The sequence below is a fragment of the Euprymna scolopes genome, chromosome 18 (genome assembly GCF_053919585.1).
Source record: "Euprymna scolopes isolate OS-2025 chromosome 18, ASM5391958v1, whole genome shotgun sequence".
In the NCBI taxonomy this organism is placed as follows: domain Eukaryota; kingdom Metazoa; phylum Mollusca; class Cephalopoda; order Sepiida; family Sepiolidae; genus Euprymna; species Euprymna scolopes.
The window spans coordinates 84,113,548-84,126,790 of record NC_136499.1 but is presented as its reverse complement, the minus strand read 5'-3'; the positions used below and the strand labels follow the sequence as shown (position 1 = coordinate 84,126,790).

Here is a 13,243-nt window from a genome sequence, read left to right as displayed (position 1 = left end):
GCGACAATGTTGTGATGTCATTTCTTTTAATATTTTCTGATTGAAAGATCATATGCCTCTAAAAGCCACACAGGTATCAAAAACGCCCGATAGAACATAAACAAAATGCACATTTTTACGTGAAATTAATTTTTGTATTTAAACATAAAATTGCACATAACTTAAAACTTAGCTATATTTTGTTAATTTTTTTTTAAAAGTTATGTAAATGTACAGTCTAATAAAAAAAATAATTTAACAAAATGTTAGATATATCAAAAACGCCCGACAGAACATAGAATTAAATAAGTAAACAAAAAAATGAGGCACATTTTTTAAAATGAAACAAATTTTTTCCGTCACAGTCACACGCTATTAAAAATGTTCTTTTGCTTTAAAATGTACCCAGTTTAATTTTTAAAAGATAATTTAACAATGCTGAAGCTTATCCAACAGAAGATAAAGCAAAGAACATACGAAAGGTTGAAAGAAGATATAGAAAATAAACAATTGACATTATTTTTTAAATTGTAAATTTTCATTTCTTTTATTGACGCGCTTGTCTCACTAAAAATATTTTAAACAATTTTCTATAACTTTTAAATAAACAAAAACAAAGGCACTTATCCAAAGTGAAACAAGTTGTTTGTTTAGATTTTCATTTGGTCGTGCGGCTCGTTTGAGCTGACAGTTGATTTTCGTGATGATACTTCGTACTTCGATGACTTGGGATTAAGTTGTAAATCTCGATGTGTAGGTACACTCACTTTAATTAGTGGCGCTCCTTGATTTCTGAGCGTAGTAATATGACATCAACAGATTATTAAAGAGAAAATATTTCTCTACAAAACGGTGTGATTTTCAGAATTTTTTCAATTGAATTTCTTTCATATTTCTTTCACTGAAGTTTTCAAGTTTGATTTTTTTTTTTTGTGAAAAACAACTTAAAACTCTTAAGCTCACCATATTGATAAGTCAAATTTTTTTCTTTAAAATGGTACTATTTTTTTATTCGTAGACTCAAAATATTGCGCGCACCAAATTTGAAAAACACCAACATTTTTTTTGTGTAAAAAAAAAATAAATAAATAAATAAGAAAATAAAGCGGCGTTCACCAAAATTAGTGACATAACTTGAAGTAGACTGGAAAAAAAACTATTAAAGACACAGGAAAAAGAATTATATATCTATAAAGCAAAAAGATGAAATTTTATTTAAAACGAAACTTTATCAAAATAACCCCAAAAAATAAATGAGATATTGCAAGTTGAAGTTAAGGGAAATTTAACTTTATTTACCAGTTTTTGCATTCTAAACTAGCCTATTTTGGGATGCCTAGTTATTGCTATACATCTTATGAGATGCCTGACAAATTTTTATGATTTCAGGCTCAAAGGAACAGCTACAGCAGGAATTGGAATACACCCTGAATGTCACAGCTGGTGAATTTCCAAAATGCAATCTGAATGTGAGGACACTTTCTAAGAATGATATGCAATGAAATTCTGTTTTAAATTTGGAAAAAATGCCACAGAAACGTATGGAATGCTTCAGACTGCTTTTGGATCATCTTGTATGAATCGAACATCAGTTTTTGAGTGGCATAAGAGATTCAAGGAAAGGAATCATCTGTAGAAAAATGAGGTGTTGGAGGAGTAAGGAACTCCATCTTTGTCATCTTTGTCACAGGCTATTTGACTAAGATGGGCATCAAGACAGTTTCTCACCCTCCTTATAGTCCAGACCTTGCTCCCTGTGACTTTTGGTTATTCCTTTAGCTCAAGAAAAACCTTAGAGGCTGTCGTTAGGATACAATTGAGGAGATGAAAGAGACTATGGTGGGAGTCATTGACACAAGAGAACTTTTATGGGGCCTTCCAGAATCTGCTGGAATGATACAAGTGCATTGCAGCCAGAGGAGATTACTTCGAAGGGGACTAGAGTTTCATGTGCGTACTATCAATAAAAATGCCCATACAAAAAGTCTGGAAACTTCTTTACAACATCTTGTATATCACATAGATTATTTACATGTGAAAGGATATTCATGTATGAATAAAATGATGGTATTTTGATGACGATGTGTTTTGGTTTTTAAAATATGAATATTTTAATAAAACTACCTTGAAATTTCCAAAGCATTTTTATGGTTGGTGGACATTACTACTACATCGTTCAGACAAGAAGTGGAACCTGTTGAAAGATCTAAGAGAAAAAATATACATAGAACATGTCTCAGGTGTACAGTTTAAGGGAAGATTTCTTCAAAGCCAATTTTGAACCAATACTTTGATCTTTGACTGTACTTCTGGCCAATTTCTCTTGAACTGGAAATCTGGTCTGAATGAATCCAAAGGAAAGTACCCAGAAGCAAACTTTACTGCTCCAGATACCTAACTGCAGACCTTACTGCAGCTTATTTGGGACTTCATAATTGTTTTAATGCAAACAAATCTATCCCTATCTCAATGTCTCTAATGTATGACACAAAGAAAATATCTTCAGTAAATGCTGAAATCCTTGCTTGTATTTCTCCAAATAAGACTGCTGAATTTGCTTCAAAGTAGAGGTGACAGCAGACAACCTGAACACAGAATTAATTTTATTTTTTTTAATATGAATGTTAACGAAATTCTAACTTGTGAAATCGGTAAAATGTTTTTACTTTGTTTTGCTTACAGACCACCATTGCAGCTGTCGAGTTCAAAGATGGTGTTGTTATTGGTGCTGATTCTCGGACAACAACTGGGTAGGATTCATTTAATTTTAAATTCAATAATAATTCTCAATGTAACATTGCATTTTCAACTAATCTGAAAAATTAAATCACACCAGATAGATATTTTTATGAATGCAATTAAAAACTTTAAATTGTGCAAACATTACAATAGTTTAAAAGTTATCAAAATTTAAAGGCCAAACTATTGAACAAATTATGGAGCCATAGTGTAACTTTGCATTCTTATGAAAAATCATTTTCTTAGATTTTTATAGATCCTTAAATATTGTCATTACTTATTTGGAATTTTCAAACAAAAATAAAATGATTACATTTCAATATTGCAATCTTACAAGCAAGATTTTTAAAACAAAGGTTTTCAAGGCAGTTTCACATAACTGTCACTATGAAACATCAGTTTTTATTAAACAGGGATCTGAAATCTATTTTTTTTTTTTTTTTTTTTTAATGAAATTTTGCTTTTTTATAATTCAAAAAAGGCAGAAATCTTTGAAGTCAGAACATTGATTTCTGGTGAATTGCTAGAGGTTTACATCCTAACTTTTTTGACTGATTTTCTTGCTCTCTGGTTTGATCTTTTTACTCTGCTTAATTTGTTTACAAATAATGAGAAGTAGAAAACGTGCTTAATCCAAAAATGATTTTCCCCCCAGCCTCCTTCTTGGAGTTTTGATCTTGCTAAGATCGGGTACCGTCAGCCAAAATTTTACAAACAACAAGAAAAACAAAACAAAAATCATAAAGATATCTTAAGTTTTCAAGTCATGACCATTTTAATATTCGCAAACATGGCACGAACATGTTTAAATTACAATATGGCAACTTTGAAAGTAACTGACAAAAAAGTAACCAGTAAAAATGTCTCGAATTGTGCTTTCATCGTTTGCAGTACATAAATACAATAGGAAGTAAAATTCAAGTTCAGCCTTCATTTTTGAGGTGAAAAGTGAAAATTGTGTTTATGATAGCAAAATTATACTAATGAACAATTTTTAAAGTATCCACAAATAAAACTGAATTAAATGAAAGTAAATATGAACATTCAATATAATTATCTATATAATGATTATTATGCTAATATATATATATATTATTTTTTTTTTTTTCAAGCAATTCCAGCTGCTACGTACTTCATTATAAATAGATAAAAATGCTCATTTGTTCAATTTCAGTGTATTTCAATTATATATATTTGTGTGTGTGTTTTTTTTTTTTTTTTTTTTACATAGGCATCACCACATTATCAAGGCCCAGAGGCCACTCAAGGATAAGGGTTAAAGAGTGTACAGTAGAAATTGGACAATATAGTAATCATTAGTAATGAAAATTTGGTAAATTTGATAACTTATATGGAACGGCTCATCAAGAACTTATTTACTTTAGACTTGAACACAACCATATTGTAGTCAGCCGGAAAGCAGGAAAACGGAAGACAATTCCACAGGCGTGCAGTTCTAAGAAAGAAGCTTTGTTCATGGAATCTACGATTAGGTTTAGGCACAGATAAAGAGTGGGGGGAATTATTGATAGTGTTTACAGGTAGACCAGTGTTTCTTGTGAAAGTTTGGCGAGGGGGGACCATAGATTGAAACTCAGAAGCTTAGTGTGTGTGCGTGTATATATTAGTGTTGGGATGATTATTCAGGAATCAGAAAAATCAGAACTTTTTCGGATATTGGAATCAGAAAAATTAAAGCCTAATTTCCGATTCCAAACAGTTTTCCTTTTTTTTTTTTCTTTTTTTTTTAACACAAATTGTTTTTATTGTTCATTTACAACATAAGACTGAAAAGGGCCACAGAATGGGTTACAAATCTCATTTACAGATTTGATTTACAGTTTTAGTGGTTTTATTTATTAGTAATTTATATAGAGATAACTTGCTTAATCCCTTTTTAAACTTTTCACATCTATTCGCTAAGTGTCTTTATGCCTCTATGCAAGGGAGTTATGATTATCCAAAGATTTTAAATGTTTTGAACAGATTTTTTCAATTTTCTATAACTTAGCGGTGTCTGTCATTGGCTTCTGAGATAAAGTATTATAGCACTTCTCTTTGGACACAAGTGAAAACTATAGATGAAAATCTATGATGAGCTAATCAAAATCTTAGATTAGATACACAAAAAGAAAACATTCTAAAAAATTTTTTTTTTTTTAATTAAAAAGGAAATTATATATACACTAAACCATGTATGCATACCCCCCAAAAAAGAATAGGATTACTGTAATTAAAGAAAAAGAAAAGAAATAAACAAATATGCAACAAATAAATGTTGACCGTCTAAGGCACAGTATTGTGAGGGGGAAAAACTAGTTAAGGAGATGAAAGATATGTGTGTATGTATGTATATATATGTATGCATATATATATATATATATATATATATATATATATATTACACAGGAATCACCACTTATCAAGGTCCAGAGGCCACTCGAGGATAAGGGTTAATGAGTATACATTAGCCAATGTGATTATAGCGTAGCAAACATAAGAAGTGGAAATTTCGTCAAATTAAGTATAAAACTATTTTTTAATTGTTACCAGGTTTAAGTTTTAGAGATGATTGGTCGGATTATGCGAGTTTTTTTTGTTTTTTTTTACACAGCCATCAAGGCCAAGAAGCCAGGAGTGTACAGTAGAAATTGGACAATATAGTAATCAATTCGATAAATTTGTTAACTTATATGGAACGGCTCATAAAAAACTTGTTTACGTTAAACTTGAAGACAACCATATTGTAGTGAGCCGGAAAGCAGGAAAACGGAAGATAATTCCACAGGCGTGCAGTTCTAAGAAAGAAGCTTTATTCATGGAATCTATGTTTAGGTTTAGGCACAGATAAAGAGTGGGAGGAATTATTGATAGTGTTTTCAGCTAGATGAGTGTTTCTTGTGAAAGTTTGGCGATGGGGGGACCATAGACTGAAGCTCAGTCAAACACTTTCCATGAAAATAACGATACATCAAACTCACAACATCTCTTCTGTGAGATAAAGGTTGCAGGGAAGAGAAAAGGACATCTCCTACGAGGCTACAAAGTCTATTTTGAACTCTATCAAGGCAGGACAAGTCCTTTCTAGCAGCTCCTGCTCAGATGTGGCAACAGTATTCCATCCTTGGATGTACCTGGCTCTTATATAGATAGAGAATTGCATCAGCAATGAGATATCTACTGGATCGATAGAAAGATCCCACCATTTTTCCAGCGGCCTTGCCAACAGATTTGATGTACGTGTTCCATTTAAGATCAGGAGTAAAGGTCAAGCCCAGGAGCTTGTCAAAACTTGAGGCTTCCCCAAGATGAGAGCCATTCATTTCAATTGATGCCAGATGTGGATCAGAGTGTTGATGATGTAAAGAGCGAAGCTTGGTTTTAGATGCATTAAAAGTAACCAACCACTCCTTTCCCCATTGTACCACGTGCTCAAGATCAGAGGAGAGAGAATCGGACAGAACTTGGTCGTTTACGGTCTTAGATGTGCTACCATAAATGGTAGTGTCATCAGCATAAATGTCTACAAATGATGTAAGGATGTGATTTGGAAGATTATTAATGTAGATCAGGAATAGAGTTGGGCCCAGGATGGACCCCTGAGGGACTCCAGCATTTATACTGTGAGCTTCTGATTTTTGCCTCTGATTTTTGCCCCTCAACCACTACTCTTATGAATCTATGAGAAAGAAATGATTTAATAATTGAGAAGACATTTCCAGCTATAGTGTAGCTGGAGATCTTGTGAAGTAAACCTTTATACCATACCCTATCAAAGGCCTTTGATATGTCAAGAGCAATTGCCCTAGAAATGTTGCCTCCGTCGAGAAATTTGCTAATCCTAGGAGATATAACTGTAAGCACATCTGCTGTAGATCTAGCAGAACGGAAACCATATTGAGTGTCACTAAGAAGGTTATTTTTGTTTAGATGGTTGATTACTTCTGTATTTAATACAGATTCCAGCAACTTACTCATGATGCACAGGAGACTTATTGGCCTGTACTGAGAGGGGGATGAGCAATCACCTGAATTCTTAAATACAGGGCATACTGATAAGATTTTCCAGGGAGATGGGAATCTATTCTCCTTAAGACAACGTTTAAACAGTTTTGTAAATATGGGCACTAGTTCTGGTTGAAGTTTTTTGAGTACTATAATTGGAATACTGTCAGGGCCTTTTGCTTTACTGGAATCAAGGTTTTTGTTAGCTTGGCAACATCACGTACAGATATATGTATATCACATAGTGTGTTTTCTGATACCGGAGGAAATATTGGGGGTTGGCGGCCTTGGTCGTAAAGGGTAGAATTAGCTGCAAAGTTCTTGGCAAAGAGGTTGGCTTTGTCTGATGCTGACGAGATTACCTCTGGTCCATTGATGATAGTTGGGATAGAGCACACGCTTCTGTTCAGGATTCTGTTTGCTATTTGCCAAAACTGGTGGGAACCAAGCCGCTGCTCAGCTACTTTGGACTTTACAGACTCTCTTGCGTTCTTTATTACTGTCTTACAATGGTTGCTGGCAGTCCTAAAAGCAGCTTTAGTTTCCATACATCTATTATGTTGGAAAGCAGTGGAAAAAGTGATTTCTGTGCGCAATGGCAGCAACGCATTCTGGAGAGAACCATAGCTGGCTGTTAGATTTTTGCTGGAAGTTTTCAGAGGGTAACTGAAACATAATTATCAAAGTATACTTACGCAGATAGATATGAAGTCTTTATTAAAGTTTGTGGCTATTTCCATTCTATGGAGGCCAGGCGCGAACACAGACCCCACAATTTTATACCATCCCTATTTAATTTAAAACATACTTATCAAAGTATTATGTACATCTATATCAAAAACACTTATAAACGTTTTTTTTTTAAATTTTTTATTTCCATACTTTGTGGACTAGGCGCGTACGCAGACTCCACAATTTTGATGAATCATCATTATGCCAGATTAAACATACCCATTTCTGTGTCTCGATACATCTTCTATCATTATATGTAATCAGTTTTCTATAATGACACACACACAGACGTTCAGCTTTATATTATAGATTTTCTTATGCAAACTTTTCAATAAATGTTTTTACAATTATATTTTGATAAATTTTTATACAGTAAATGTTTTGGCTTTCAAATGGCTCTCACCCAGTTTAAATAATTATGAATATGTCATTTTCATTTTCTGTTTTTAATAATTTTTTTCATTTTGTTTTTAATAATAAAAATATATGTTCCATGAAAAACTTTCTCGTTTTCATTAATTAAATCGAAACATTTTAAATTAAATAAATTATGGATATATGTTCTCTTTCATTTTATTTATTTTTTTCATAGTTCTTTCTGGAAGTAATTAATATCTAGTTTAAGTTTTTTATTTATTTCTAACTTCGGTCATAGTTTAAAATATTGATTTCTCCTTTTGATTTTAATGACAGGTGCGCGAAAAAATAAATAAATAGCGTCTCCATTTTCGGTGATAAACTGTAGAAGTGCCGTCTCAGGAATTATTAAATAAACAAAAAAAAAGATGATTTTTACAGTGAAATTAATTTTTTCATGTACGCGCCACGTGCACATAACTATATTTTCAATTATTATTTTTTAAGTAATGAAGTGTAATTAAAAAAATAATTTAACAAAATCTTTGACAGTGGACAAAAAAGAATAGAAAAATACTCCGCTTCGATATTCCAGTGGTCTGGCGTCAACCGAAAAACCATTTCGATGACTGCTATTTCTGTGCAAAGGGAATCAACAGGAACAACAGGTGTATCCAAGCCTGAAGTTTGCAATTAACCAATTCCACATTGCAAGGAAATTCCTGTTCCAATGTTTAAATTGAAATTGCCTGGTTTTGAAGACCAAGCCTCCGTTACGTCCACTGACGGTAGTGAAGGCAGCGTTTCAGATGTTAGTTTTTCTACTGCTTCACTATAACGACTTTTTTCTAAAAAGTTTTTCAAAGAATTTTCTGAACTTTTAACTTCAAGACTCAAAGAAAAAAAAAATCTATTTCAGTCTGGGACTCTCATAACTTTCTACAGAAAATGCCATGTTAAATTCTTGCCATATTTCAAGAAAACAACATAGTATATTGCAACAATGTTGCCAGTCTTCTGCAGCAGCTTGGTGTCAAACAATATTATTCTCAAGACTGGCATCTTTTTATAGACATTTCCAAAAGAAGTTTAAAATGTGTTCTTCTCAATGACAACTTATATGGATCAGTTCCTCCAGGCAATGACCCTCAAAGAATAATATGATGAAATCAAATTTGTTCTGGAAAAGATTTCATGCAGACAACACCAATGGATTATATGTGTCGAGTTGAAAGTGGTTGGGTTTCTCCTCGGCCTACAAGTTTTCCTTGCTTTTTGTGTTTATGGGATAGCAGGACAAGAACAGAGCACTGGATAAAAAAAAGATTGATGTGTGTGCAGTAAACTGATTCCTGCTTCTCTCAATGTTCTTGTTTCTCCTTTCGTGGAGTGTTCCCAAATTGTATTTCTTTGTCTTCACATCAAAGTGGCACCATGCCTTGTTTGAAGTGAAAATGCATTAAAAAAAAAAGAAAAAAAAATTCTTGGAAGAAGTTTTGTTTTTTTTTTTTTTTTTTTTTTCAAAATAAATATAATTCACAAAACTCGCTAATTTCCAGCTGACAGCAGCTGCTTAGTTTTTATTTATCAATGTTACTAGCAAAATTGTTTACTTTCCCTGAAAAGTGTTTGAAATTATGGGGGAGAGGCTATGTAATAACTGATGGTACCAAAAAAGAAATAAATAGTGGTGGGACGATTAATCGGAATCGTTAATCGTAAGAATCGTGTATTTTGGGAGGTATCGGAATCGCATCGTTAAAAAATACCTTAATTTTCCGATTCCTTCATTACGATTCTTTTAGTCTGATGTTGAAAAAAAGAAAAAAATTTCCTGATATTTCTAACCGCAAGAGAGAAATAAAAAGAAACCAAAGAAATTCATTATTAACAGGGCAATGCTTAGTGCCCCTCCCCCCTCCATTACAAGGTTCATTCATTCAGATCTATTGTAATCAAAACTACAAAAGAGTTAACTTGAAAAGAAGTATGCAGGGTTCTACATTGCGAGTAAAAATAAAAAAAACGCTTATCTTTTTGGCGATTGTTTTTTTTTTACTGACAAATCTTCTAATACTGAATGAAAATGCTTTTTCAACTTATATTTTCTTAAAATAAAACAGCAAAGTCAAATTATTTAAACAGTAAAAGGTTTAATAGAACAATATACTTTTTTTTTCTTTTTTTAAAAGAAGGCTTTTGTAAGAAATATCTCTAAAATGAAATTGATCACGTATTATTTCGCAAAGTTTTGACAGTAGTCGGTTTCTTTTGAAGTTTCAAAAAAATCGACCCCATACCTATCTCTTCCAAACCTAAAGTTATTAAATAACCCCTTCGTTAATTTAAGGGTAATTAATTCAATTCAGTCAAGTTTTTTTTTTATTTCATTGAAATAAAATCCATTATTTGGGTTTGTATTACTGTACACATAGATTCGAAAAAGTTGTCAAAAAACAAATATATAACAAACAAATATTATCAAAGGCAAGATAAGTTACTTTTCTACCAAACTGGGTAATTTATTTTGTTTTTATTCAATGTAACATGTTTATTCAGCTCAATAAACATGTAGTGTTTACCGATGTATTGGAAAATTCAAAATGGCGCCCGACACTCTCTTTAACATGGTAAGTTCAGGAAAATGTGTTATAAATAATAAACTAGACAAAATACTATTAAAAAAACACCGAATATATGTCAAAATATGTCACGGTAACATATATTGAGCGAGTTTCTAGCAGTATTTTGTATAGTTTATTATTGTTGGTTGACTGTGTTCAATTCACACATGGTTGATGCGGTTCAATATTGCTAAACTATAAGTCCTTAGTAAAATTCTATTTATAAATACTTTTTAAAATGAAATTATTTAATTAATCGTAAACATTATTTAGACATAAAAATTAATTGATTACAAAACCTTTTAAAAATATATATATATTAATTTCTTTTTTGTTCGGCAAAAAACTGCGCAAAACACTTTTAATTTTTAATTTAAAATTCTAGAAAAAAGATTATATTATTCTGCTTTTAATATAATCAAATTCAGGGTTTTATCTTTCTGGAGAAAAAAAAATAATGGGGTTTGTATTACTGTACACATAGATTCGAAAAAGTTGTCAAAAAACAAATATATAACAAATAAATGTTATCAAAGGCAAGATAAGTTATTTTTCTACCTAACTGGATATATTTTTCGGGTTTTTATTCAATGTAACATGTTTATTCAGCTCGAAAAGCATACAGTGTTTACCGATGTATTGGAAAATTCAAAATGGCGCCCGACACTCTCTTTAACACGGTAAGTTCAGGAAAAGATGTTATAAATAATAAACTATACAAAATACTGCTAGAAACTCACTCAATATATGTTACCGTGACATATTTTGACATATATTCGGTGTTTTTTTAATAGTATTTTGTCTAGTTTATTATTTATAACACGTTTTCCTGAACTTACCATGTTAAAGAGAGTGTCGGGCGCCATTTTGAATTTTCCAATACATCGGTAAACACTGCATGTTTATCGAGCTGAATAAACATGTTACATTGAATAAAAACAAAATAAATTACCCAGTTTGGTAGAAAAGTAACTTATCTTGCCTTTGATAATATTTGTTTGTTAAATATTTGTTTTTTGACAACTTTTTCGAATCTGTGTACAGTAATACAAACCCGTTAACTACCGGTTGGTACAATTTACCGCCCCATCCCTTTATATATTTTTCTTTTTGTCTTTTTTTAGCGGATTATTTTCAATTAATTATCCAAATAAGTGACTAGCTTTAAAACAAAATTTAATAGTAAATTATTTGTTTACAGATAAACTGAATTTTCTAATATGGCCCAAAGTCCAAAAAAAAGTCTTTTTGAAGATGAGTTGAAAGCCATTTGCAAAGTCTGTCAAATTAAAATATCGCGAGGAATAAAACCATCTAACATGACCACAACCAACATGTTAAAACATTTAACTATGAAGCATCCAAATAAATTGGAGGAGCAAAATAAAAAAGAAAAGGAACAAAAATTACCAACTAGTCACTCAGAGCAGTTTTATTAGTGAGGGTCGAAATCGCAGTGTCTTTTTTTTTTTTTTTTTTTTTTTTTTGCCTACGTCACCATCTAGGTGTCACCATTTTTTTTTTAACCCTCCTTAACTTCAAAGAGTAAATACAATATATACAACTAAAAAAATAATTTTTAAAAATGCTGATTCCATTCATGAAAAATTCTTTTAACTAGAAATTAAAACTTAGGTAAAGATAGCTGACTGACAGCAACAGGAGCACTGGTTAACTACTGAACCACGTGGAAAGGTGTGGGGGGGGGGAAGGAAAAAAAGGAAATTAAATGATGATAATAAATTATGATAACCGTCTTTGAAAGGCACTAAACTCCTAAAATTTACTTCTTTAAAATTTTAGACGGCACTCCCCGGCGATTTTAAAGCACTCTCTCTCTCTCAAAAAAAAAAAAAAAAAAAAGATTTAATTTTTAAGTTTGGGAAAGATATATTTATTATAACCAAATTCCTGTATGAAGACTGGATCTACTTTATTGGACGTTAATTTGTGAGATAAGTAATTTTTCAATGTTTAATACGTTTTTAAAGTTTCAATTATCAATTAAATTTTTTAATTGCATTTATTTTTCAATTTATTTAAAAAAAAAAAGGGTTTTAAATGTATTTTTCAAGGTAACAAGCTTCGAAAGAAGTCTAATAAAAAAAAAAATCACTTAATTTTTAATTTCGACAACCCTGAGAATTTAATTATTAAAAAAATATTGAAATGTGACATTTGTTTATTTAACATTTCTATTAGTTCAATTAATTTTCTTTCAATAATTCATTTCACTCAACAAACTTCACCATTTTTTGTTTGTTTTTTTTATCTTTTTCTGTAATTTTGGTAATTATGTTTGCTCAATTTTATCTAGTATTTCATTTGTTTTTTATAGTGGTATCATTTTTATATGTGTTCCTTTGATATACCCTATTTCAAAATTAGTTTGGCTAAACTTATTCTTCACGTTAGAAACAACGTGTAAAAGCAATGAAAAAGTAAGAAAAAATAATAGGTGTTAACTACTCCTTGTGAATTATGGAGGTCTGAAGAACTGCCGTCACAAATACAACTATCAATAGCTAAACAAAAAATCGTTTTTAAAATTCCTTTAATTGTAACTTTTCGCTATACCTACCTTTTGGTATAAAACACAAAAACTTTCGATTAATGGTATTTCTCATATATGGTCGTTAACTTTGGAAAGGTTATTTTGTATCTACGGCGCCATGTCACGTGGTATATTGTTTTTTTTTCATCACGCACGTTCATTTATAAATTATTAAATCAAATATTTATCTTTTTTATATTTAATTAGTATATATTTTCTTTCTCTTCCGCTATATTTTTTTTATTTAATTCAT

General features: G+C 31.2%; 1 protein-coding gene across 1 annotated transcript in view; it reads left to right on the top strand.

Moving 5' to 3' along the window:
* LOC145297674 (proteasome subunit beta type-6-like) overlaps positions 1–13,243 on the top strand; it is a 55,064-nt gene that overhangs the window by 23,205 nt on the left and 18,616 nt on the right. Inside the window, exon 2 of the mRNA XM_080143858.1 lies at positions 2,662–2,729. Coding sequence (XP_079999984.1) covers positions 2,662–2,729 — 68 coding nt within the window. The remainder of the gene's footprint in view (positions 1–2,661; positions 2,730–13,243) is intronic.